General features: G+C 38.3%; 4 protein-coding genes across 4 annotated transcripts; 2 read left to right on the forward strand and 2 right to left on the reverse strand.

Moving 5' to 3' along the window:
• Window positions 1–3,234: 3,234 nt before the first annotated feature.
• On the reverse strand, window positions 3,235–4,830 carry gadd45ba (growth arrest and DNA-damage-inducible, beta a). The gene is made up of 4 exons (XM_056734824.1): window positions 4,625–4,830; window positions 4,421–4,522; window positions 4,096–4,315; window positions 3,235–3,987 (listed from the first exon to the last, which is right to left on the reverse strand). The coding sequence occupies exons 1-4, from the start codon at window positions 4,666–4,668 to the stop codon at window positions 3,874–3,876; spliced, it is 480 nt and encodes a 159-aa protein (XP_056590802.1). The 5' UTR covers window positions 4,669–4,830; the 3' UTR covers window positions 3,235–3,873.
• A 1,613-nt stretch (window positions 4,831–6,443) lies between these two features.
• On the forward strand, window positions 6,444–9,338 carry larp6b (La ribonucleoprotein 6, translational regulator b). Its single transcript, XM_056735238.1, is given in 5 exon segments — window positions 6,444–6,555; window positions 7,490–7,600; window positions 7,758–7,971; window positions 8,038–8,092; window positions 8,095–9,338. Coding segments are annotated over 5 exon segments (1,449 nt in total). The 5' UTR covers window positions 6,444–6,535; the 3' UTR covers window positions 9,144–9,338.
• A 341-nt stretch (window positions 9,339–9,679) lies between these two features.
• Window positions 9,680–12,327, reverse strand: vmac (vimentin type intermediate filament associated coiled-coil protein). The gene is made up of 2 exons (XM_056734891.1): window positions 11,815–12,327; window positions 9,680–11,508 (listed from the first exon to the last, which is right to left on the reverse strand). The coding sequence occupies exons 1-2, from the start codon at window positions 12,003–12,005 to the stop codon at window positions 11,154–11,156; spliced, it is 546 nt and encodes a 181-aa protein (XP_056590869.1). The 5' UTR covers window positions 12,006–12,327; the 3' UTR covers window positions 9,680–11,153.
• An 851-nt stretch (window positions 12,328–13,178) lies between these two features.
• On the forward strand, window positions 13,179–14,678 carry ndufa11 (NADH:ubiquinone oxidoreductase subunit A11). Its single transcript, XM_056735002.1, has 4 exons — window positions 13,179–13,330; window positions 13,758–13,850; window positions 14,223–14,345; window positions 14,499–14,678. Exons 1-4 carry the CDS (start codon window positions 13,252–13,254, stop codon window positions 14,609–14,611), a joined length of 408 nt encoding a protein of 135 aa, XP_056590980.1. The 5' UTR covers window positions 13,179–13,251; the 3' UTR covers window positions 14,612–14,678.
• Window positions 14,679–21,746: the final 7,068 nt, after the last annotated feature.

Consider the following 21,746-nt stretch of genomic DNA (forward strand, 5'->3'; position numbering starts at 1 on the left):
ACTTTTCATGTATTACTTGTACTTCTTTTTCCTCAACTTGGACACTCATAATTGACCCAAATACAAAAATTGCATTCTCAGCGAAAACCGTGTTCCTTGAATCTGAGACGCCGTTCTCTTAAAAAACTCTGTCAGCATCTGCTGCAACCCAGTAACTGGTAGCTTTCATTAAGCATGAGCGGTGCGTTTATAGTGGTGAGATAAAGTGCTGATTAAAGACTCTCACAGCAATGAAAAACGCGAGAGTTCACAAGCTACGATTTTACTGTCTGTTTCACTTGGTCTGCTCTGCAGGATGGGTCATAAAATTGGCCAGAGTCACATCTTGCCAGCCTTTTTTTGCTCTGCTCGGGCTGTGGGTGGGGGTGGAGAGAAGAGCTACCACTGGGCTCAATGTACCTGACGACCTCAGAAACGGGAGTCAAATAGAAACAGACTGGGTGGTATATAGTCATAACCGCTCACACACAGATCAAGGCTTTATGGGAAGGGAAAACTTCAGCAGGGGCCTGGAGTCTCTGCCTATGAATGCTTTTAAAAATAGCAACCTAGTTTCTGCACATTTGTGTAGGTGTTTCAAGTACAATGCTGTGTATATTGTTCTCTATTGGTCATGTTTTGAGATGCATGAACAAAAATATACTTTCACAGCTGTGTGGCCTAGATATACTTTCTATAAGCACAATGTGCATTCAATCTATTTATTATTATAACCACACTGTTGGCTTATCTGCAATTTGCACTGCCGACTGATAAAGTTACATCTTATTCAAGAGTATAGAGGAGAATGGGGCTTGTTGTCACAGAGGGATGTTATCAGGATCTATTAACTTTTAAACTAAAAGGAAAATTGCATGAATGCTTGTTTTCTCTAATTGTCTGTTTCAATAAACACCTAGTAAAAAAAGGTAATTTTTGTGAATTTCTTCAGCCAAAAAAATGATTATGCTTATAATATCCTAGCTGTTGTTTAATTTCTGAACACAAAGATAATGCCAGATTTGAGGTTGTGACCTGTTTTCTTAAGATGTTTAGGCTGGTTAATACCGTGTCACGTGTGTTTTACATGTTATTTTTGAACACTTAAATTCATAATTGTTTATGTCGTAGTAACAATGAAACTGTTATTTCTATAATCGTCCAGATTTGAGACAATTATAGTGCTGCGTGTCACATCACGATGTAAAAATAACTGTTTCAACAGCTCACCGTGCGCATACGCGTGATCACGACGAGGACAAAACAGCTTGATTCATTCTAGCACCTTGTGGGAAACAGCTCGTGGACTTCTATGGAAACAGAGCGTCTATTTCCGCATTCCTCACATACCGACGGCAGGAACGCTGGGCACGACTCATCCCTCAGTGAGCTGATAGATGTGCATTGTGGCTGTTCGATGAACCATATATATAATGTGGTGTTTTTGCAAGAAAATAATGTCAAACAATATAAGAAACGATTATATTTGGCTTACGTATCGCGAGAAGAAGATGCTCGCGCAGCTCTCACAGATTTGCCCTTAAATGGCCAATGACGTTTCCGGGATACCAATGCGTAATCGGAGACAGACTACGTCAGACGCAAAATCAACCCAGGGAATGCCCAAGAAAGCGTTTGAAGCATTTTATCGCAAAACAGAGAGTGGTTTTGGCAACGTTTTTCTATTATTAGCACCTGATAACAAGTATACTTTTATATCGAGATCATTATTATATGTCGACTGTTGCTGATGCAGTACAAGCATTTCTTGTTCCAGATAAGCAGTTAAGCCCATCTTGTTCTTTTCAACTATGACTATGGTAACCTTTCTGATAACATACACACACATACATGTTGCAAAGGATATTTTAAAGTAAACATTTTCACCCATTTTAGATTAGTATGAAGGTTAAAAATAGTTGTGTTAGCTTAAAACACATTTAATGGGTTTCTGTGTGTCTTCGAAGCCCATCGACTCGGCGAGCTCACAATACTGATATAACCAGCAACTAGATGTTTAAAACGCAGAGCTCAGTCCTGAAGAGTTTCTTCTGTTAGATTAAAGGGGTCGTATGGCGCGAATACGTGTTTTTCTGTGTCTTCGTTGTGTTGTAAATTGCCCATGCATGTAATAGACATGTAAAATTGCAAAAATTTAAGTGTGGGGAAAAGATGCATTCTATATAAAAGCAAATGCTCAACCAGACCTGCATGTAACCACATCCCCACAAATCCACATCAGTTTGTGGTATAATTTCACTAAAACCAACCAATTGTGTAAGCAAGTAGGTGGTGTACCTGTCAGTAAAACTGCATTGGAACCTGATGTTTCAAATATGGTAAGAGGTGTTACATTTTTGTCACAAGTTTGCCAGATTAGACCAATCACTACGCACTGGTTAAACGGCCAATCATTGCGCATCTTGCTTTTCTGGGCGATGAGCTTTGTTCAAAATCCGTTTAAAAGAGGCGGGGCAAAGAGGAGATACAAACATGCACGGTATGTGGAAAATACAGCGTTTTCAACTTTAAATCGTGTATACACATTACATCTAAAACAAACCATAGAATTCGTTTTTGCCAAGTCATATGACCCCTTTAAAAGCTATGGGCTAGCAACCCAGGCTCGATGGGTCGTTTCATGAACTATCACATGCCCTTGTGCGAAACAACCTTTGGTTGCCCCAGAGAAATTTTACCTGTAAAATGTGTGCTGTAAGTCATGAGGTTCTTATATGATAGATTGCGTTGCATGAACATAGTAAAAGACATTTAGTTCAAACACCGGTATTATAACCCCTAATAGCATGCTGAAAGCAACTGTATCATGTTATCAAAGAGACTTTTGTATCTTCTGCAGGTTATCAAAGCTATAGTTCTTGTCTGTTTACGGAGGGGTAGAGCTTGTCAAAGTAGACAGAACTCAACATGCGTAACTTGCGAAGTCAGGTGTCGTAATCGGTTGCGTTCAAGTACGGATATGACGTTGATTCCCGGAGAAAAGGATGTAAAGACCATCCTTTGGCAAACTGTGTGATCCATTTACCCTGCTTACCACCTGCAGTATTTGTATAGTTGTATCTGCACCAGTGAATTTCCTCCTTAACCCCCTTGCTATGCAGTTCAGAATAAAATAACTGAACTTTTGACCAGTTAAGTGAATCTAGTATCCTTTTAAATGTCATCTATGAGATACATTGGCAGTGTCACCAACCATGCATCCCCTCACCCCAAGCAAAACAACAGTCAAATGTATGCAATTCTCAATCAATAATTTATTGTAACAACGTTGCATTGACAATAACATAATGCATATATTACTCTGTTTAAATAACTGTAAAGAACTTTCACAATTCATAGTATGCATTTAATAGCTCGACAGAATTCATAGGTCCACAAACACTATATTTCAGTGCAGTCTACAGAAGCAATTGCAGTCCATTAATAGCTCAGCACACGGCAGTTCATGGTTGTCCGGCACCAAAACGGGATTTTCATTCGCCATTTCCAAAATACATAGTCCCACAGTCAGCGATAGTGAACCATCGGCATATGGCGCTGACGTACAGTGGCTTTCCAACCCATCTCACATATGAAACTGGGGGCGCACGCGCCCACGCCGCCCGCCTGCACGTTCTCCATCACAGTTCGCGCCGACGGGCAGTCCTTTACAGTTCATGTTCCCACAGCTCGACCACCTTTTTCCCCCCAAGGAGGACACGGTAAGCTGCATTGGCAGGGTGCAATGTGCCGTTCCGAGAGCTCCTCTTTCTCTCTCTCTCAGCCCCGTCAGAGGACGCGGCAGTCAACGGTTCCTTGTGCAGCGCACGTTTGCTTTCGTTCGCAGAGAAAGACTTTCATCCTTTCGTCAACAGTGACAGCTTGGCGAGTTGTTCAGGGTTCTTGCAGGGACAGATAAGGAATCCATTGGTTTTTGCAGCGGCTCTCTTGGCAGTAGTTTCCCACGTCCTTTAGCGCCTGGCACTTCAGTGGTTGGCATTGAGCGTTCTGTGAAATGCATGAAATGCAAGGTAAGTAATCGTCGTATTGGCGCGTTTAAGATGCAATTAAGATGATCCGAATGCATTTCGCAGATGATATCACAAATCTACTTACAGTGACTAGGAGGCAGTGGAAATCTCTCGGCTCGCTGTTGTCTTCGTTGGTTGGCTCGCCGAGCACCTGCGCGAGGCGCCTCAGACCGGACACGCGCAGGATGTTGATGTCGTTATCGCAGCAGAAAGCCTGGATGAGCGTAAAGTGAATCTGCAGCGCGATATCATCGTGATCTTCTTCATCGGTTGCCAGAACGCAGAGCACCACACAGTCTGGATCTCTGTTGAACAAAAGGACATGCAATCAGCCACCCGTCTGTGCGCTTGAAGAAGCACGCAAATGAAAATTGATTTTCGTACAACATTCAAACAAGTGATATACTTACACATTCATGAGTTTTGCAGATTCATAAACTCCGACTGTCAGACAGTCTTGTCTCTGGGCTGCAACCAGCAGCTCTTCTAATGCTTTGCTTACACTGTCCATTCTGTAAGAAACACGCGAGTCGTTAGAAACCATCGAGACCATCTCTATATAGTAAGATCACCATTGAAATTGGATATGTGAAAATGCAATAAAAATAACTTACTTTTTATCAGTAATGTTGGATCCGACGAGTTCTTCCAGAGTCATTTTGTTTTCGAATGAATGTAATCCACACGTCTTCAAAGAAGCTCCGCAAATGTGTAATTCCAGTTCAAGTGTTCTGTCAAAAGTATAATCCTGAATTCGCTTGGAGTCGTAATCCTTAGATAGTTTCTTCGAGTCAGTGAAGTTGTATCTGCGTTGACTGTCGAAACTCGCTGAACCTTTATACCTCTTTCGTGTGGGCGTGGCTCCGTTTAACGCTCATCTCCGTCATTGGTTAGAGAGAATCCAGCTCTCCCTCAATCATTGGTGACCGGGGGAAACTACTGCTTACACCCACGTGGGCTGTTTCACGGAACATTTCCAAACAACTAGCACATCGCGCACCTTAGTATTATTCAGTTTGTTTGTTCCAGGTCCAATGGAATTTCCTCATGGAAATGATGTCGTTTCCCTGTTGCTTTATATGCTCACATTGCAGATCTATGTGAAAGCATTGCATCTTGCACATCATTCAATAAAACCTGCAGTTTACTTGTATTTCCAATATTCTCAAAAGCGAAATACAAGAGCACACGCTGGTCTAAATTGCATTGCATAAAGGATTTTGGTGTGACTCCCCTGGTGGACATATTTGCACAAATGATAAAAAGTGAATTGATGGATTTTTTTATCCGTTTTGGCATCGCACAGGTGACTTAATTCATTTGCGAAACACAAGGCGTCTGCAGAAGCTTTAGAAGGCGCTAGAGTGTCTGTTACCTGGAACTTTCATCAGCCATGCTGTTCCAGTTCCACCGGCTAATAATAGACGGTAGTCACAGGATCAGAGCTGTTGATGTTGTCATGAGACAGCCTGTTGTGCTCGAGTTACGAAACCATCCAGCTTGCAGAAACACTGGGGTCAACATCCTTAGGGGCATTCATTGCTCGACCGATTTACTTACCTTGATTAAATTGCGTTCATAATCAAATGACTTAATAATGCCAAAATGGTGCATGTGCCAAGGTATTGCTTTTGCATTTATGTGTCACGTATTTTAAAACGTAATTTAAATTGTAATCGCTCGTCCAAACAATCTATTCAACCCAATTGAAATAAATCAACGCACTGACCTGTTGCGCCATCTGCAGTTGGTGTGATAAATGATAATATAAAAAACGTTTTTTTTTTTTTTTAATAAATCACAGATGGAGTTTGATACGACACGATCATTAGGGTTCTTTATTAATTGGAGTTCATAAGAAAACATGTTAAAATAAAAAATCGCCGAATTCACTGTTGAGAATTCTCATTTAAGGCTCATTTGAAGCGGTTCATCAATCAGTCGCACAACCTATCCACGTGTGCCACCTACTGTTCAACTGTAGTATTACAATTTACAAGTATTCCTTATATGCAGAATATAATCGAAATATAATAGAATGGAATGTCGTGTTGTTGTACAACTGTAGGCAACAATAAACTTCAGTGTTTATATAGAAAACTTGAATATTGCTCAAATCCCAGAATAAAGAATTCATGCATATGTAAAATTTGAGGACACTTGTTAAAGACAGCACCTATTACTTTCCTATGCATTGCACGTAGTTCCCATCAAATGATCATTCGGTAATGTATATTTTTGTGACTTTGTGTGTGTGTGTCTTATAAGCGTTTGTCAATGGTTCTAATTCCGGTCTTGCTGAGTGGATAACACTTACAAAGGCAACAGTTACTGAATTTGTAATATGGTTGAGCACACATTATCTTGAGCGTGTTTATTGGCTGTGAAAAACGATAGATAATTAGCAGGACTTTCAGACAACCTTCATCTTGGCCACGCACACAGGTGAGAAAAAACTTGTCTCTATGCGGGGGTTCTAATATACAGGAAGCCGAGCAGGGGGTTCTGCAGTGTTACCTGCACTAATGTCTCACGGATCCCCAAGGTAGGCCTACTTATTCGAATGGAATACACTTACACTTACACTTAATCTTGACACCTCCTCCCCCAAATTACACACAAACGTCGGGTCCATGGTCGGTCAATGGGTCCAAGGGCCGCAAAGTAACTAACACACTCATTAAACGTTTAATACGGATAGTAATTGAGTAATTAGGAAATATTAAGTGGAAATAATATGGATGTCGGTTTGGGGGAGAATTGTTTTTCTTTAAATTTTATTAATGTCCACAGTACGCATGTAATCATATTCCTGTCTTGAGCTGGAATAAAATAATGCCTTTAACATTGAAAGTACCCTTTTAAATGAACATATACGTAGCAGGACTATAGAATATAGTAAGCAATGCATTTCAGCATACACACAAACAATAAATAAATAAAGCTAATTGTCAGGAATTCTAACAAATGTTTTGTTTGAACACTGAAAATTATTAAATAAGCCTGATAATAATAGACTCAATTAAAATCAAATCTTGCGTGTTATCATTACTGTATAAAAAAATCTTAAATAATAATAGCCCAAACTAGAATAAATACGCGGAGGATGTGAAAGGACGACTTAAGATATGTTCGAGATATGCGCATACTGGGCGGCACGTGATATTAAAGTACCGCGAGAGTAGCGCTTTTTCTGCTAATCTCGCGGTACTTGATGTTAAACGCCGATCTGCCTGCGCAGCGCCGTATGAAGTCGAACACACCTGCTAAAGAGCACGTACAAGAGACCGCCCAATAGACAGCTTTCTTTAATTGTGACGTAGGAACCTTTAAATGAGTGTTGTAAAAGGATTCACCTGCACTCAGGTGATGTTTGGCGGTATAGTAGAACCGACGGGAAGACGTCAGGTAGGCTGTACACAACTCTGTTAAAGTTTAATCGTATGCATGCGTCCGTGTGAATGTTAATTTCAAGATAGATGTTTCAACAGTATGTCCTCACCCATTTTCCACTGTGAAGACACAGCACCTCAGCTGCCAAAGGGGCCAATTTCATATAGTGATGATGGGCTGAATGATAGTTTGGATGGGTAAGGCACTGCTTGGGTATTACAAGTAACATTTAAAAAAAAAAAATGTTTAACAACAAAACACTATTGAAATGTATTTGGGTGTTTCTAAAATGACAGCAAAAGCGATATTCTAAAAGTTTTAAATAAATGGATAAACTATTACATGTTTGAGCAGGAGTTCAACTGAATTGACGGATGTCTTTGAGGAGGAATGCTTTGAGGATGATTTTTGGACTCCACCAAATGATGATTTAAAAGAAAAAATAGCCACTCGACTTGAAAACTACCTTTCTGATCAGAATCTGTCCGAGGATGCTTTTCTGCTTAAACATGTTCAAAGAAATAAAATGGGCTACGTCAGTTTGAAGCTACTGACATCTTTTAAAAAGGTGAGGTCCGATTTATCTTCTACTCAAGATAAAATGACAACATTGTAAAAAAATATTTTTCAATAGATTAAAGATCTCACTCGTGACTGGCGGACTACGCTGGCGGCTGCGCGAACCTCGAGCACCTGGAAGTGAACGAGACTGGTACCAAGGTGCGACGAAGGACGCTGGTGCCCGACTGGCTCCTGTGCATTCCCACAAGCAAGCTTCTGCTGGCCTGGAACTTCCTGGATGGGGTTTCCCCACTCAAAGACGGGATGAGTGTGTCACCTGGTTTAGAGCATTTAGGCATCATGGAAGCAGCAATGCGGGAGTTTTCCCCCTTCGGCACAATTTCCTCTCTCCGCATTCTACGCCCAGGAAAAGAGATCCCTGCAGAGCTGAAACGTTACTGCAAAAAACACATGGAACTGGGGCGCAAGGTGTGTGCTGTGGTGGAGTACGAGTATCTGGAAGGTGCCCGCAAGGCCTACGAAGCCCTGAAGGCAGAAGAACAGATGCAGGGAGGAAGAGGCATCTGTGTGGCCCTGTTGGGGAGCCGTGGAACTCGTAAGCCAGGGTGGAGCCAAAGCCTAGCGGAGGACGAATATGAGGAGCATATTGACAATGATAGTTTGAAAAAGTCAAGCAGAAAATCTAGGACGTTTTTTTACTCCTTGGAGGATTCAGCCCTTTGCAGCTCTTCAGAGTCTGATTTTGCCCCTGCGTCTCCCCGACCCAACCGCAGGGTTTCTCGCCCACAGGCCCTATATGGCAGCCCCCTTGCTATCCCGCGGATATCGACTTTCCAGTCCGACCCCTACAGGAATCCCCTTGGCAGTCCTGTAGGAAGTCCCCTCCAGCCTCGCAAGCTTTTTCCGTGCAGTCATGTGTCTTCAACTTTGGCCACGCATCATTTTTGCAGCACGCCCACTGCACCTGTTACCACCTCCTTAAGTCGATGCAAGAACTCAGGTGATCTCTCGCCAGATGACACTGGGTTCATGGGCAGCCCTTGGGTCCAAAAACGGAAACACGCAGCCCAGGTTATTCAGCCTGAGATTGGTAGTTCTGTCTCACCCAAGCATCTAACAAAATCTTTGAGTGTCCTGGTAGTGCGCCAGCCTGTCGGCCCTGATGGGACAAGAGGTTTCCACAACTGCATTGGTAGGGGGCGGATGCTGCTACCTTAGTGCTCACCCGCCATTACAGTTGCTTTCTAAGTTCTATTCTTCTGCTGTGTCATCACAACTGTTGTCTGCAGTGCACATTTATAGCACTTTTAATGCAACATAAATAATTCCTCAAATATAACTTGCTATTAATGAAGAGTCTACTGTAAAAATGTCTAAATAAATAATTGAATAAAGATTTGTATTCAGCATTAATGATGCTTAACTTATTTCTAAATTTTTATTGTAAATTACTGTTAATTTTCTCATGTCATTGCAAATATGTTCGACTTGTATTCTGCAAAACACAAAAATGTTTGAAGAATGTTGGTCACCAAACAACTCTTATTGACTTCCAATGTATGGACACAGAACCACTGAGACAGTCCTCAAAATATCTTCTTTTGTCTCCACATAAGAAAGAGTCATGTACAGGTTTTCAGTGACGTGAATAGATGATCGATTTTGGGAGATTGAATCCTTTATATTATACTTGGAAAATAATACCTTAACTCACTGTGCATCTCAGGGGTGCATTACACAAGACTTGGCACTGATGAATGACAAAATAATTTATTTTTCTTAGATTAAATAATAACATTGAACAAATAACCAAGAGTATTTTAGGCACCATTTTACCAGCAAGACTGATTTGACATGCCAGAGTAGTTACCATGCTGCAATGCAGAATGACATGTAACTCCTAAAACCAACATTAACATATTGCGTAACCACTATATCTTAACAGGACAAATGATCAACTGGACATATAAGCTGTACATAAACTAAAACAGTAATGCCCCATCACAGTAAAATCCAAGTCATTCACTACATTACTTGCACTTTGTAAACGTTTTATCCAAGTACAGTATAGCTTGATATAAATATGGCAAAATATAACAGACTTGCATAGACTTATTTCTGCTAGGCCAAATTACAAGAACGAACAAAATGAATGTGGAGAAAAATCTATATCATAACAAAACTGAGGTTTATAGATAGTTGTCATACGCTGACATAACGTGGTTCATTCAACATTCTGGTCGAAGATACAACTGTAAAACTATTATAAAGAGAACCATGAAGCAAGTGCTTTTTGTCACTATCTAACACCACTGGCCTGTAATTTTGTTAGCAGTAAGCCTATCTTTGTTGGAAATTGCTCGCTGTTTATCTGGGGGGCACTATTTTGGGATGCTCTCAGAACAAGTTCACTGCATAGATCACTTAATTATATACAATGCACCATAAATTGCAGTGTTCAATTGGTGTACAGTACTATGACGACATCATACTGTCACTTAACAGCAGTTTTGCGGTTCAGCGCTTTGCACAAGGAAACAATGCTTGGTCTCCCATTGGTTGATTCTTATCCTGTTACTTTTGAATTTCGGTCCCAGGTCTTAAAATACAAGCATCTACAGGAAAAACTACTTTTTATACAAATTTGTCCAAAACGTCATGCAAGCTTAACAATATGAATGATGTAAAAATGCTTTACATCAGCATACATAATTTGTAAATTATTCTTTGTCAAAAAAAAGTGTGTTGTAAGAACTACAAAGTACAAAAATTGGACAGTAGATGATATTCAAACAGGGAGCAGTTGCCAAAACAGCTGCTGTTCGATCACGTACCTTCTCAAACTGTAACAGTAAATTGCAAATATCCCGACATAATTAAAATAAATAAATTACCAAATGAACCAAGATGCAAAATAATAAACAAAATGTTACAGCACTTGCAAATAGTTAAAAGGGGAGAGAAACCAAGTTAACAATATAAAAACAACTGCATATTAAATTCAGAGCGCTTCAAATCTGAAATATGCTGTAAAAACAACATGCATCATTTTGCATGTAGGTTCAGAATAAACAAGATTAGGGCAAACATCCTTAAAACTTTCATTTAACTAGCATCCTATTCACTGAGTGCATTACCGAATGATGACCAGACAGACATTTAATTATATGTAACCATCAAGACACACAGGCCGCTAAAACCTGAGACAAGGACCAGTTCAACTGTGACTCATACAGTGGTCCCAAACACAACCCCATCTAATTCCTGATCGTCCGAGTCATCCTCGCTGAGGGAGAAGTCTTTGTGATTGGAGAGGCAGCTGGGGCTGCAGTTTGACTCTCCATCAGTGAGCGAGTTGTTTGTTGTGGGCTTCCCCAAGTCACTAACCGGGCCCATTCTCTCAGCCTCGGCTATCTGGGCCAGCATGCTGTCCAGTAATGGACGGCTTTTGCAGATGTTGTCCAGCAGTTGGCATCGATGTTGTAATTGTCCAATTAGGGAATCTTTTTCCTTAATAGTTTGGTTAAGTTTATGGATGGATTCCTCTGAGTGACAAAGCTTCTCGTGGAGGAAGGAAATCTCTCTTTACAGGAAAAGAAATTGTAAAATGAATTATCATACATAAGATAGACAGTCACTGTGAGTAATGTAAAGGTCAATAACGAATCATTGATCATTTTGTTTCCAAACTACATTAATTAAAAAAAGATGAGCGACAATGTTTATATTATAGCAACATACATTTTACACATATAAAAAGGACAATGTTTAGCATGATCTCACGCTGTTGTGATACACATGCATAGCTTTATAATAACCACTAATATTAAATGACACGATCAGATATCTACACAACAAAACGAATGTGTGAAAGGGTGATATTCCTCACCTGTCTTTCGTCTCCGTTATTTCTTGCGTGGCAGCTCGGAGTTGTTCATCTTTGCGGATGAGACTCTCCGCCTGCTCCCGCACGGTTTTCTCCGCGTCCTCCAGCTTCTGCTCCAGGTTGGTGACGCGCCCGTACAGCGCAGCCAGATGCGCGTTCGCTTCTCTGATCTGCACCGGCGACGGGGACGACATGTCCCGATGTCTGCTGCTCAGTATGAGGAAAACACGAACCGTTCCTGTAACCTCTTTAGGCACAATTATGCAGCGTTCGTGGGCAGATCATATTTCCTGGTGTCGGTTCGACTGGTTCGGACTGAATGTAACTCGCGTGCATGATGCTACAGCGCCGTCACGCCTCTAGATGCTTTTTTACATCCGCGCGTCTGTTCTCCAGTGAGAACATGTTTTAAAATGCAGCTTTATGACACTGTCGTATAAAATCAAGTGTGGTGTTTTGTAGTTGTTTTGCAGTCCGCTGACGTGTCATTTACACCAAACTTCAACAGCAACCTGTAGATGCTGACCCGGAAATGGAACTTACGGCAGCCGACCAATCATAAACGAGCAAATTGTACAAACAGCACTGCACTCTATAATGGTATTATTGCTAATTATTAATTTTAGCTCTGATTTATTTTCTCCAAATTCACTTTTATAAAAACCGCGGGGTTTATAAAATACAGTTTGTGTACAACTCACACATTATTAATTATTACTTTTGATAAAGAACCAAATCTCTCTTTTTTTTCATTTTGTTTTATTGCAATATACTCGGGGTTTTTGTTATAGTATTACAATATATGGTATTTATTTAATGTCATGACAGCGTCATATTGTCTGTTTACATTGCATATTTTACACTGTTTGTTCTGGGGGCTGCAAAACAGTCTTGTTTTCTAACAATAACAGATCGGTTAAATAGAATAAAGACAGACATTCTATTCTGTTCTGTTCTATTCTATTCTATTCTATTCTATTCTATTCTATTCTATTCTATTACATTACATTATATTATATCATGTTATGTTACGTTACATTACATTACATTACATTACATTACATTACATTACATTATATTATATTATATTATATTATATTATATTATATTATATTATATTATATTATATTATATTATATGATATTGCTGATATGTAGTGATCTTACATATCACCATCTGCATCATGTCATGAAAGAATAGAAAATAAACAGTCTTTCTCTTGATCTCTAATAGATCATTTCACTTTCAACGATATCAATTGATGAGCCGTTTTTTTAATAGATGACGCATAATTGACTAAAAATCTGATCGGTCGTTGTACGTTCAGCCGGGAGGGGGCAGAAAACTCTCCACGTACATGAACTACATTCAACACAGCCCAAGAAAGAAGAGCTCAACCTCTCGCGATATTTCGGTCGTGTCCTTGATCCTGAGGCAGAAATGGGGTATTGGGATCTAGAGGAGGGCAAAGACTGCGTGGAAAAAACATGGATCACCACGAAATTAGCGACAGCAATCGGTCAGTCTGATAGATATTTGTGTTTCAGAGCCTCTAACTGATCTCCTGAGTCAGGTGTTAAACAGAAAGTCTGCTTGTGTGCGCTAAAAGCTAAGTTGCTAGCATAGACGCTAGCTGGTTTACAATGCACTGTTCTTATAATTTTCGTATCATATTCATATTTTTATCTATATTTATATTTAAAACATGTGTGTGTTTACAAGTTTTATTGTCAGTGGGTGTTTTTCTGCTGTGGTTGTTTTTGTTTGCACATAGATCTCCAGATCTACCTTACTGTCACTGAGTTATATATTTAGTGTATTTGTTTCTCTACTGTTGAGTTTTTTTATGTTAATACATGGCTCTGATGTCATCGTGATAAAAAGAAGAGATTGGAGAAATATTACTTTAAATGTATAAGAGCAGTAATAGTGTTATTGTTCTGCAGGGCTGGTCGGTTCTGCCTACCACATAGTGGCATACCAACCTGATACCGCTGTTGAGGCTCTGACGAGAGCAACATCAGGCACTCTCACCATGGGTAAGAGAAAAAATAATGCTTTTATGGAAAATTATGGTCTTCTTTTCCCATGTTTTTGTTGGTATACTCTGTGTTTTCTGTCAGTGCATTGGTCTGCTTGCTTTAGTGCACTTTTTATCAGAGAATATCACATGATAATCTCTTTACAGCTATTTGTTTCACCTTTTACAAATGTTTAAAATTTTAAATTATGGATGTATTTTGTGGTTGTGTGGTTGGATACATTTTCAGCATTTTTTCAACAATTATATAGCCAGATTTTTTGTGATGCATTATTTTAGTATTAACTAGATAAAGATTTACACCCGTGTTAATCATATTAAATGAATGACATTTTTAAAAGAAATGTTTTCCTGTTCACTACCTTTTCAGCCGCCATGGGTGCCATCTTTGGAATGACCACTTGTCTGAGCGCACAGGCCAGAGATGCACCTGATGACCCAACTAACTATTTCATTGGTGGATGTGCTTCTGGTATTTTCCTTGGGGCGCGGAGTGAGTATATCAATCAAACACAACAATATTCACATGATTTTCATTATTTCATTATTCAAAATATTTTTTTGTACAAAGTCCAACACCTTTTTTTTCTCAGTTTCAAAGTTGATTAACAAAAAAATCTAAAGTGCTCTTTTTTTTTACTTTAAGCACACAGTGCTATCACAGGTACCACAGCATGTCTGGGTCTGGGAATGGTGGCTATGCTCACCAAGGTTGGAAAAATGGAGGGCTGGAGGTTAACTGGACCCCCAAAGATGTGATCTTTGATGTCTCCCCTAGTATTTGATGTTTATATTGTATATTACTTAAATAAATGTATTGAGAATACACTTGAAAATCTGTCAATCTTGTCAAGAAACCACAAGGAGTCATTGCACCGTGTCACTGAATAATAGGACAAGTGGTTTTGTCATAAAAGCGATGCATTTGTATTCATGTGCATATTTTATCTTTCAACAAAGTATGTAACACGAGTCAGAGCCACATAACAATCTAATAATGAAGTGCACTGGCAAGCAAAGTGGGGCTATAACAGTCTTAGCCATGATTATTAGAATTGTAGTGGTTAACCATAAAGAACCTTTATCTGGTAGGTAACACCCCAACTATCATTAGTTATTGGGATCACAATAAAGTGAATAAACAAAAATGAGGTTTAAACATGCTTGCTGTTCATCTCATGAATCTGCTACCGCTCATTTATGGTAACTAGTAAGTTATTATTGCAGTCATTTTAGTCTTTTCATTCTGAATGGTATTGCTTTTAATTCACTTGTTACTTACTAGAAACAACTCTTTTTTTTTTTTTGGTAGGCAATTTTGACCAGTTTTGAATGGGAACATTTATCTACATTTTTAGTCATTCAACATACATGAAATGAAACGTATGAACTTTCCTTAAGATTCAAACATTCAACTGTTATATTATAGCAAGTTGTATCAGAGTACACACCAATTTGATAGGCCATGCTTACGTAGTAACTTAACAGCTCAGAGAGTAGCAAAGGCGAGTTCTTATTGTAGCCACAAGGTGGAGTTGTTACCCAGTATTATTGCAAAGTATCTGAAACCATTCAAACGTCCTTAAACCTGAGGTGAGCACATACAACAGTTTTCGGCAAGTTTCTTCAAAAAAGTTGTTATTAACGTTGTCAACATTGTACTTATAAGTCATTATTTACACTGTCTAAAAAGCAACTCAATCACTTACAATTTACTTGGAAGATAGAAATAAAACTTCAATATTGAATGAAAATAATTCTAAAGTTTTAGAAATGATTTTGTTGGATAGAATAAGTATGCTTATTAACTCGGCAGAGAATCAGTTTGGGTTTAGAGCAAAACATGACACTGACTTGTGTATGCTCTTAAAGAAATGTACTTAAATAAGTACAGAGATACAAATTCTTCAGTGTTATTGTGTTTCATTGACGCATCAAAAGCTTTTGATAGAGTAAATCATGAAAAGCTATTTCTAAAGTTGACACAAAGAGGAGTGCTTAAATATATTGTGAAAATTTGAGTTATTGGTATGCCCAGACAATGCAAATAAACTGGGGCAATCAAATCTCTGCTCCTTTCTGGGTTAGTCATGGTGTGAGACAAGGAGGAATCTTGTCTTGTTCAACCTCTATATTGATGATTTATCGTAATATTTGAAAGCCTGCAAAACGGGTTGTACGATTGGGAATATTTTAGTGAACAGCATCATGTATGCAGATGATCTTGTTGTGTTCAGTCCAGTGTTGGATAGTTACTAAGTAAATAGTTGCCTTTAATTACTATTTTAATTTTGTAATTACTCTATTATCATTTAAAAAGTAAAAGAAAGGGATTACTCTTGCTCTTCTCTGAAATTTAATTTCAGTTTCTTCTGATGTAATTAAACTAAATACTGTGTAATGTATACAATAGTGGAATTGACATAAAATTTCAAAGTCTAACTTTAAAAGACATGCATTAATGTATCTTTCACACATTTGTGATACTTTAGTCCGTTAATAAATGTACTTTATGAAGTTTTATGTTATTCATTTGAATTAATTAAGAGTCGTTTCGTGTCTTTCCTTGAAGTACTTAACTTATCAAGGTTGATAGGATATAGAAAATATAAGTAATTCCTGTTGCTCAGTGATTAGAGTATGGCATTAACAATGCCAAGGTCATGGGTTCGATCCCGGGGTATTGCACATAATCAGAATCAAATGTATAATACAATGCAATGAGAGTTGGTTTGCATAAAAGCATCTGCCAAATGCATAAATGTAATCTAATTACATTGTTGAATTAGCGACTAAATTACTTTTAGAGTAACTTACCTAACAGCTCAGCTTCCTAATACTGTTCACCAAACACATTCACATATACAGAAGTTAGCCAAATATATGAACACCCATTATTATACAGGTTATTATTTTGAAGGCTACTGTATAACAAAAACACAAGTTGTGGTTTTCTTTTGTTACTGTATATTGTCGACGTGCCAAAACAAGGTTTTGATAAAGTTGTGCCAGAACAAGTTGTATTCAGCAGCTGTTATACAGGAAATGAGTTTCCACTATTATGAGAAGAGTTAGCAGGTTTCAGCGACTGAAAGATATTCAGAAAGACGGATGGTACAAGAACAGTCCACTGAAGACTATTCAAAAGTTATGAATTATTAGTTCATTAACAAACACAATATAAAATCTACCATCTAACGGCATATTGAAATGAGAGATCACCAACTTCACACACTGGTGTTCATGTTATTTATATAGGTAGACTAAACCTGTTACAGTTAATAATGGGCATAGTTGAATTTTGAAGCAACATGAGAAAGATGCTTCATACTGTATATGGGTCTGAGCCTCCATTAGAACCGTTTCTATTTGTTTTATTAAAGAGTATTTATAATCACCGGTGTCAGGGGTGGTCTTGTCTGGCAAAGTATTCTGAAAGCCAGAGCTGGAAACATGAGAGGGTCCTCATTTATGTTTGTTAAAGACCAGTACAGCCCCATTATAAACCAGTAGGAAGACCGTTCCAAGGTGTTACATTTTATTAGTGGCTTTGCGAATTCACTGGAGCGTATTTACAGGTGATTAGCACAGCGGTTACTGCGACGCTTTTAGTAATAAATGAGATGTGAGAACCAGCTGTTTGCACTTTATTTGGGTGGAACAAGTGAAAAACACAAATTCTGAAGGCTCATTTACATTTATGTATTTGGCAGACACTTTTATCCGAAGCGGTTTACATTACATTGTACTGTACATTTTGTTTCTGACTATGTGCAATGACCTGTGATCAAACCCATGACATTGGCGTTGCTAGCGCTATTTTCTGATTTCAAAGCTTGACAAGCATGAGTTTTCACAATTCCTTATGACTCACAAATATTAATAATAAAAAAGCATAATTGGAGACAGATAATTTTGTACTACACATAGAGAAATGTTAACGTTATTGCGGGGCATCCATGTACAGTTGAAAGAAAAAGTATGTGAACCCTTTGGGCTTACTTGGATTTCTTCATAAATTGGTCATAAAATGTGTTCTGATCTTCATCTAAGTCACAACAATAGAGAAATGGAAGGAAAATGGGTTATTAAACCCAAAGGTTCACATACTTTTTCCACCCTGCACTATGAATGTTTACATGTTGTGTTCAATAAAAACATGAAAACGTATAATGTTTGTGCGGTATTAGTTTAAGCAGACTGTGTTTCTCTATTGTTGTGACTTAGATGAAGATCAGAACACATTTTATGACCAATTTATCAAGAAATCCAAGTAAGCCCAAAGGGTTCACATACTTTTTCTTTCAACTGTATGTCTATGCTCAAAACAATGTGCTGACATATTAATCGTGACACAGAAGTTGCAAAGCAATCTCTTTTGCGCACTGAACGGCCTCAGATGTACCTACTTCTTTGTAATAATATTTATTCCAGCCCTAATGGCCATTTGGAGTCACTTGACAGACATCCTGCTAGTTTATATACAGGCGGACTCGGGGAGTTCATCCTGTGAGGTGACAATAAATAACAGTTCGGATTGAATTTGTCGGAGTTGAAATTGGGAAGAAAACACATAAGGAACTGATGAGAGAGTCTAAAAACCTCCGTCTGTTAATGTCTCCACTCATGGGACTAATTATGACTGTTGAAACTTGGTAAATCTTGGCTCTGGACGTGACTTTAGATGTACTGATGAGAAACTGGAAACTGATGAATTCAGTTTTATTTAATGAACATATTATAACTGCAAATAAAATGGATGTGATGTAAAGAACTCAAATAACATTGATGCACTTCTCAGAAAAAGTAATTTTTATTTGATAATATGCTTCCTTTTCCAGTGTGTTATACATGTAGTCAGCTAAGCAAGCCATTTATAGATTTAGCAAAAGTGTGGAGCTTTTAAAGGGATACCCTAAAACGAAAATTCATAGATGCGAAATCAAAGCAAGTGAAAGGGTGCCGGTTACCTACATTTTTCTAAATATCTTCTTTTGTGTTCTGCAAAAAAAAGAAAATCACACAGGTTTGAAATGACAAGAAGGTGAGTAAATGATGAAAGAATTTTCAATTTCAGGTGAACCATCACTTTAATATTGCTTTTGCTGTTTAATCGAGCAAGGGAAGTCTGTAATATCTCAAGAGATCTATCTGAAAGTGTTATCATTCATCTTAACGGCTGTACATAAACTCAGCAGACACATGCAGCCCAGGAAATACAGTTTGCCACTTGGGTGCTGAAATTTTTACTTCATCGCTTGACACTATGAAACAAATTTCACGCTGGCCGTGGCATGAGTTTAAAGGTTCAGTGTATGAAATTTAGCGGCATCTACCAGCTAACTCAACACATGTCTTTCGAAGCACTACGGTGGCTGGCACAGAACTAAGATGCCGTCATGTTTTTTCTTCTTTGCTGAAGCAGATCATGTATCTACGAAAAGTGCTCTGTAGAGCAGTTTGTCCATTCAGGGCTACCGTAGAAACAACATGGCGGATTCCCTGCAAGGGGACCCGCCGTGTATGTAGATAGAAATAGCTCATTCTAAGGTTATAAAAACATAACACATTATGTAAGGTCTTTGTATACCTCTGAAGACATCTCGATCCTCAAAAAAATTACACACTGGATCAGGACAGTCGGGTTCTGAAGTTTGTGAAACCTGTTAGGAGAACCTGTCTTCTCCAGTTCTGCTTCACCATTAAAACAAGCCAGTTATCTGATAGATCATTCCCGCAGTTTCCTGTGCTCTTCGTTTCTATTGACTTTGCATGAAAAACAAGCTGATTTCAACTTTCGTTTGCTACTCTGTTTTTATTGATTGATTCAGGACTCTTGTGTGTCACAGGCATCATTCTTCTGTGTCAAGGGTCCGAATCGGCAGTTTCTGACTGCTCTGTGATAAAAGAGAGTGAGCTATTATAGATTCTAAACAAACCTTTGAATCTGTCAGTAATAGAGGAGCCAATCTTTCAAAAAAAAAATTGTGACATCAGAGCATGCTAAAAGCTTCTCTCCATTATTGATGGCATACCGGGACTCATGGGCCTGTCTGACAGTGTGTTTTACTATAATGACAGTGGAGCTTTTATACAACTGGTTCCCCACAGTCGCACACTCACAAAAAAGTGTCTTAAATGAAAAATCTGTTGATATAGAATGAAGATTCATAGCTGATCGCGTCAGCTGAAGATGGTCTGTAGTGGGTGTGTGATGGACAGAGTTATTGACGTCTTCCATCTAGTTAACATAATGGACATGATGAAATAGATACCTCAGCTAATGACGTCAAAAGCGTACATTTACTGACTTTAGAGCATATTCATCCTCATTAAAAGGAAGAAACGCTTGAAGATTGATTTTAATAGTGTATCATTAAGGTTTTGATGATGTAAGAATTACGCAACAGCGTTTCCTACATACGCATTTTTCATTCATCTGCACTTAAAGGAAAAGTTCACCTGAAAATAAAAATTCTGTTATTCATCCTCATGTCGTTCAAAACCTGTATATGACTCTCTTTTTCTATGCATGACACAAAAGAAGATATTTTGAGAAATGTTTTGTGTCCATACAATGGATGTCAATGGGGCGATGTTGTTTGGCTACCAACGTTCTTTAAAATGTCTTCTGGGAATGACATGAGTCGCAAGCCTCAAAGGGCGGCAGGTTTTTGGCACCGTATTTGGTATTTGACAGACGTATATGGAAGCAAATAAGAGACATAATGTTTTGAAATTTAACAGCCTATGAATTCTTGATTTCCAATTTAAAAACCTGAATTTAATGCTCACAAATTCAGATACAAAAAAAATAAATTTACAGAATTTCAGATAAAATACATTCAAATTGATCAAATTTGATTGCTCTTATTCAGATCTCAAATTTCAAGATAATACTTTTCAAAGAAAACATATGTCTAATTCGACTGCTCAAATTCAGATCGAAAAATTCAGGTTCAATGGTTCGGTTCAATGGTTCAGTTCAATTGCAGACGGGCTCTGGGCTCAACTTTTTTTCCTATCCTGGGTAGCCCGGATGTTACCATGTGAATATTTAACTTGAATTTTTCGATCTGAATTTGAGCAGTCGAATTAGACATATGTTTTCTTTGAAAAGTATTAACTTGAAATTTGAGATCTGAATAAGAGCAATCAAACTTGATCTATCTGAATGTATTTTATCTGAAATTCTGTAAGTTTATTTTTTTTTATCTGAATTTGTGAGCATTAAATTCAGGTTTTTAAATTGGAAATCAAGAATTTTCATATTTAAATTTCATAGAGGTAAATTCGAAACAAATAAATTCAGATACATGGTTTCCAAAGTAAAATAATTCAAAATCAAGTATTCATAGGCTGTTAAATTTCAAAACATTATGTCTCTTATTTGCTTCCATAGACAGGGATGGGCATAAATACATGTAAATGTATTTAAAATACAAATACAAAATACTGTGTGGAAAAGTGTATTTAAATACAAATACAAAATACTGTGTGGAAAAATGTATTTAAATACAAATACAGTATTTTGTATTTTGAAAATACACAAAATACATGTGAAATTGGTGATTCAGTATTAGGCTAAAATCTATCTGGGCCTATTCTAAATGCCAAAAAGCATGATGTGTTTAACTGCTAAGAAACTTTCGTTTTCATTTTATTTACCGCTTCCCTTCCCCTGCCTGGTAGGAAATACATAACTACAAAAAAAGACACTTTATAAAATGTTTTATTTTATAATGTTTTATCACCCACGGTGGCTTAACGGTTAGCACGTTCGCCTCACACCTCCAGGGTTGGGGGTTCGATTCCCGCTTCAGACTTGTGTGTGTGGAGTTTGCATGTTCTCCCTGTGCCTCAGGGGTTTCCTCCGGGTACTCCGGTTTCCTCC

Source organism: Triplophysa dalaica, chromosome 21 (genome assembly GCF_015846415.1).
Source record: "Triplophysa dalaica isolate WHDGS20190420 chromosome 21, ASM1584641v1, whole genome shotgun sequence".
Taxonomy (NCBI): domain Eukaryota; kingdom Metazoa; phylum Chordata; class Actinopteri; order Cypriniformes; family Nemacheilidae; genus Triplophysa; species Triplophysa dalaica.